This window comes from Rhinopithecus bieti, unplaced genomic scaffold (genome assembly GCF_001698545.2).
Source record: "Rhinopithecus bieti isolate Rb0 unplaced genomic scaffold, ASM169854v2 scaffold_2349, whole genome shotgun sequence".
NCBI lineage: Eukaryota > Metazoa > Chordata > Mammalia > Primates > Cercopithecidae > Rhinopithecus > Rhinopithecus bieti.
The window spans coordinates 175637-180320 of record NW_016804051.1 but is presented as its reverse complement, the minus strand read 5'-3'; the positions used below and the strand labels follow the sequence as shown (position 1 = coordinate 180320).

At 42.4% G+C, this 4684-nt stretch overlaps 2 protein-coding genes across 6 annotated transcripts in view; one reads left to right on the top strand and one right to left on the bottom strand.

Annotated features, from left to right (window-relative positions):
- SLC16A6 (solute carrier family 16 member 6) overlaps nt 1-4497 on the top strand; it is a 22639-nt gene extending 18142 nt beyond the window's left edge. The window contains exons 3-5 of the mRNA XM_017863359.1: nt 395-625; nt 1475-2290; nt 3782-4497. Of these exons, the coding sequence (XP_017718848.1) occupies nt 395-625; nt 1475-2290; nt 3782-4032 (1298 nt within the window). The 3' untranslated portion in view covers nt 4033-4497. The remainder of the gene's footprint in view (nt 1-394; nt 626-1474; nt 2291-3781) is intronic.
- Nucleotides 1-4684, bottom strand: part of ARSG (arylsulfatase G) — a 154044-nt gene that overhangs the window by 139825 nt on the left and 9535 nt on the right. The gene's annotated exons all lie outside the window — the stretch shown is intronic.

Genomic DNA, 4684 nt, shown 5'->3' with positions numbered 1-4684 from the left:
AAAAAAAAAAAAAAAAAAAAGAAATGAACAATAAAAGGAGGCCGTATATTCCTCATAGATGATAGATACACACACACACACGCACACACACACACACACACACACACAGTTGTTAAGATTTGCAGACTTTATATTTTTCCTGTATTTCTGCACATATGAAATGACTTATTTCTTTCTAGATACAAATCTTATATAAAATTTCATGCAATAATAGTGTCATCCATTGTGAATTATATAAATTTGAAAAAAAGTGTTGCAAAGTAAAAAAAAGAAAAATTATACTTTTAGTATCCCAAAACAACCACTGAAGTTTATCCAGACCTTTCATGAAACCCATTTTTCTTTACAACATCACCTTTGTCCAGAATGAATTACTTGGCTCCCAGAACTTAAGATTCAAAAAGCAAAACCAAAAATCCCAGCTCTTTGAATATACATCCTTCCAGTCTCAAGCAGTATGTGGGTTTCATTGGCTTTTCTGACTTTTCTTTCACAGGTCTGGGATACTGCTTTAGTTTTCTCCCAACTGTAACCATCCTATCACAATATTTTGGCAAAAGACGTTCCATAGTCACTGCAGTTGCTTCCACAGGAGAATGTTTCGCTGTGTTTGCTTTCGCACCAGGTAGGTAGACTACAACAGTCTAAGTGTGAATGTGGATGAGGGACGCCACTCAGGTATTCTTGCTACACTAACTTTTGCCAACAGTATGGATGACTTTAAGTGTATGAGTAATGAGAGGTTATTTACGTCTCTTCTCCAGCTCATTTTTAGGATCTGTCCTCCCTAACCCCCACTTCAGGTATTCAGACCACTTTAATAATAGGTTTGAATTCCTAACTGGGCACATATGCAGTGGTAGGGCTTTCTTGACACATGCATTCCAGAATAATCTAGTAATTTGCAGTTGTTCACCTGTTATGTCCTCTCCTTTTTCAAGAGAGCTACATTCAATGTGGATTTAGATTATGCTAATAAAGACAGCATTCTTATCTGTGTGCAGATCATCTCAAAACAAAATCTTTGGCCAGGCACAGTGGCTCATGCCTGTAATCCCAGCACTTTGGGAGGCCAAGGTGGGCGGATCACCTGAGGTCAGGAGTTCGAGACCAGCCTGACCAACATGATGAAACCCTGTCTCTACTTAAAACACAAAAAACAGCTGTGCATGGTAGCACACGCTTGTAATCCCAGCTACTTGGTAGGCTGAGGCAGGAGAATTGCTTGAAACCAGGAGGCGGAGGTTGCAGTGGGCCAAGATCACACCACTGCACTCCAGCCTGGGCGACAGAGCAAGACTCCGTCTCAAAAAAAAAGATTGAGTACACATTCGTAATGCTGAGTATAATAAATTTCCACAAAATTTATAATGGAATCTGGATCCATATTTCTTCTTGATGGCTTCTCCTGGGTCTTAAGTCTATTATTGACCTTATATTTTATTTCTTCTTCACTCACTCCTGCCTCTTCAAGCAATCATGGCTCTGAAGGAGCGCATTGGCTGGAGATACAGCCTCCTCTTTGTGGGCCTACTACAGTTAAACATTGTCATCTTCGGAGCACTGCTCAGACCCATCATCATCAGAGGACCAGGGTCACCGAAAACAGTCATCCAGGAAAATCGGAAAGAAGCGCAGTATATGCTTGAAAATGAGAAAACACGAACCTCAATAGACTCCATTGACTCAGGAGTAGAACTAACTACCTCACCTAAAAATGTGCCTAGTCACACTAACCCGGAACTGGAGCCGAAGGCTGACATGCAACAGGTCCTGGTGAAGACCAGCCCCAGGCCAAGTGAAAAGAAAGCCCCGCTGTTAGACTTCTCCATTTTGAAAGAGAAAAGTTTTATTTGTTATGCATTATTTGGTCTCTTTGCAACACTGGGATTCTTTGCACCTTCCTTGTACATCATTCCTCTGGGCATTAGTCTGGGCATTGACCAGGACCGCGCTGCTTTTTTATTATCTACGATGGCCATTGCAGAAGTTTTCGGGAGGATCGGAGCTGGTTTTGTCCTCAATAGAGAGCCCATTCGTAAGATTTACATTGAGCTCATCTGCATCATCTTATTGACTGTGTCTCTGTTTGCCTTTACTTTTGCTACTGAATTCTGGGGTCTAATGTCATGTAGCATATTTTTTGGGTTCATGGTTGGAACAGTAGGAGGAACCCACATTCCACTGCTTGCTGAGGATGATGTCGTGGGCATTGAGAAGATGTCTTCTGCAGCTGGGGTCTACATCTTCATTCAGAGCATAGCAGGACTGGCTGGACCACCCCTTGCAGGTAATTTAAATACACAAAATACAAATGCTTGTCTACTCTCCCTTATGAATTGTGCTAGCTTCCTGTTTAAGCCGTAAAAAAACTTACTGCCATTTTATATTTCCATTGAATTTTAGAGTTGCCAGGGATTAGAGATTACCTGAGCCAGCCCTCTTGATTTAAATATGAAGAAACTGAAGGCCAAAGAATTGAAGCCAAAGGTCAGATGGTAAATTAGTGGTCGAATCAGGACAGGAAGCTGTGTCTGTAGTGCAGATTGACGCAGGCTTTTTTTTTTTTTTTTTTTTGAGATGGAGTCTCACTCTGTCGCCCAGCCTGGAGTGCAGTGGCACAATCTCAGCTCACTGCAACCTCCGCCTCCCAGGTTCAAGTGATTCTCCTGCCTCAGCCTCCTGAGTAGCTGGGATTACAGGCGCCCACCACCATGCCTGGCTAATTTTGTATTTTAGTAGAGACAGGGTTTCACCATGTTGGCCAGGATGGTCTCAATCTCTTGACCTCATGATCTGCCCTCCTCAGCCTCCCAAAGTACTGTGATTACAGGTGTAAGCCACTGCGCCTGCCAACCCAGGCTTTTTCTATCACCTGGCCTTCTCTCATGCTAGACAGGAACTCATGGATTTATCACCTTCAGAGCCCACCTGACTTCTGGAATGACAGAACTAATGGACTTCTGTAAGTCACCGTCCCTTCTCAGGAAAGGTGTTTGGGAATGGGTAGCAGCGCTCTGTAAATACCTAATTGATTTGTACAGAATGTTTCCTTGTAGGAGGGACATAGGTATGTTTCATATCTTAGATCCCAAATGGGTCTTTAAAGTGTTTGTGATTAGAAATCATACCCCTGTCAAAAGATACCTAAAGTGGGCCAGGCGCAGTGGCTCACGCCTCTAATCCCAACACTTCGGGAGGCTGAGGCGGGCAGATCATTTGAGGTCAGGAGTTCCAGACCAGCCTAGCCAACATGGCAAAACCCCATCTCTACTAAAAATACAAAAGTAGCTGGGCATGGTGGCAGGCACCTGTAATCCCAGCTATTCAGGAGGCTGAGGCAGAAGAATTGCTTGAACCTGGGAGGCGGAGGTTGCAGTGACCCGAGATCGCGACATCGCACTCCAGCTGGGGCGACAAGAATAAAACTGCGTCTCAAAAGAAAAACAAAAACCTAAAGTGAACTCAAGTGAAAATAATACAGTTCCTTCCTACCGAAGAATATTAGCTTTTCAAAGAAGTATGCATCTAAATGTCCCAGGTTTTAGATCCTCTGCTAGGACAGACTTAGCCCAAGAAGAACAAGTATATTGTGTGTTTGTCTCTTTCTCCTCTCCAATCTAGCAAAGATTTCTGCCTTTAACACCCATTTTTCTTTAGAAACACAAAAGAAAACAAGGAAGGCAATGAAACTGAGAGGCTTCGGAATGTGAGGGTCGCCTGGGTGAGAGGGCTTATGTCTAGGAAGGATGCTGTTAACGGACGCCATGCTCTCTTTCAGGTTTGTTGGTGGACCAAAGTAAGATCTATAGCAGAGCCTTCTACTCCTGTGCAGCTGGCATGGCCCTGGCTGCTGTGTGCCTCGCCCTGGTGAGACCGTGTAAGATGGGACTGTGCCAGCGTCATCATTCAGGTGAAACAAAGATAGTGAGCCATCGTGGGAAGACTTTACAGGACATACCTGAAGACTTTCTGGAAATGGATCTTGCAAAAAATGAGCACAGAGTTCACGTGCAAATGGAGGCAGTATGACACACTTCCTTACAACGACAGCCACTGTGTTGGCTGGAGAGGGATGGGGTGGGCCCGACAGGGACACAAGGAGGTAGAGGAGCTAACCCCTCTACTCCACTTTCAAAACTACATTTTAAAGGGAATGTGTATGTGAAGAGCACTACGAACATCGTTTTTGTTTTGTTTTGTTTTAAGCTTTCGTTTTTGCTTGTTTTTAAAGCCAAAACAAAAAACAACCAAGCACTCTTCCATATGTAAAGCTGGCTGTATTCAGTAGCAATACAAAAGATATGCAGAAAGACTCTTCGGTTCACATTCCAATATTAAAATTGTGACATAAACTGGCAAAGTGGTTTTAAAAGCTTTCACATGGGACAAATGATTTTCTTTCTTTTCTTTCTTCCTATGGTCTTGTCTGAATAAACTACTATCTTGAATAAAACAACATCCAACCCAGGTCATTGAAATGAAATTGGCCAGTCAAAAAAAAAAAAAAGACTTCAATCATTTAAAAAATTCCTAATTTTCAGAAATATGAATAAATAGTTTTTGTTAAACCTTTTGTAAAATACCAAGGCTCCCATTAACAAATTACGGCCTCTGCTTGCTGGAAATGAAGTATAGTTTAAGACCAAACATTTTACTAATAAACAAATTTTAAGTATATCTA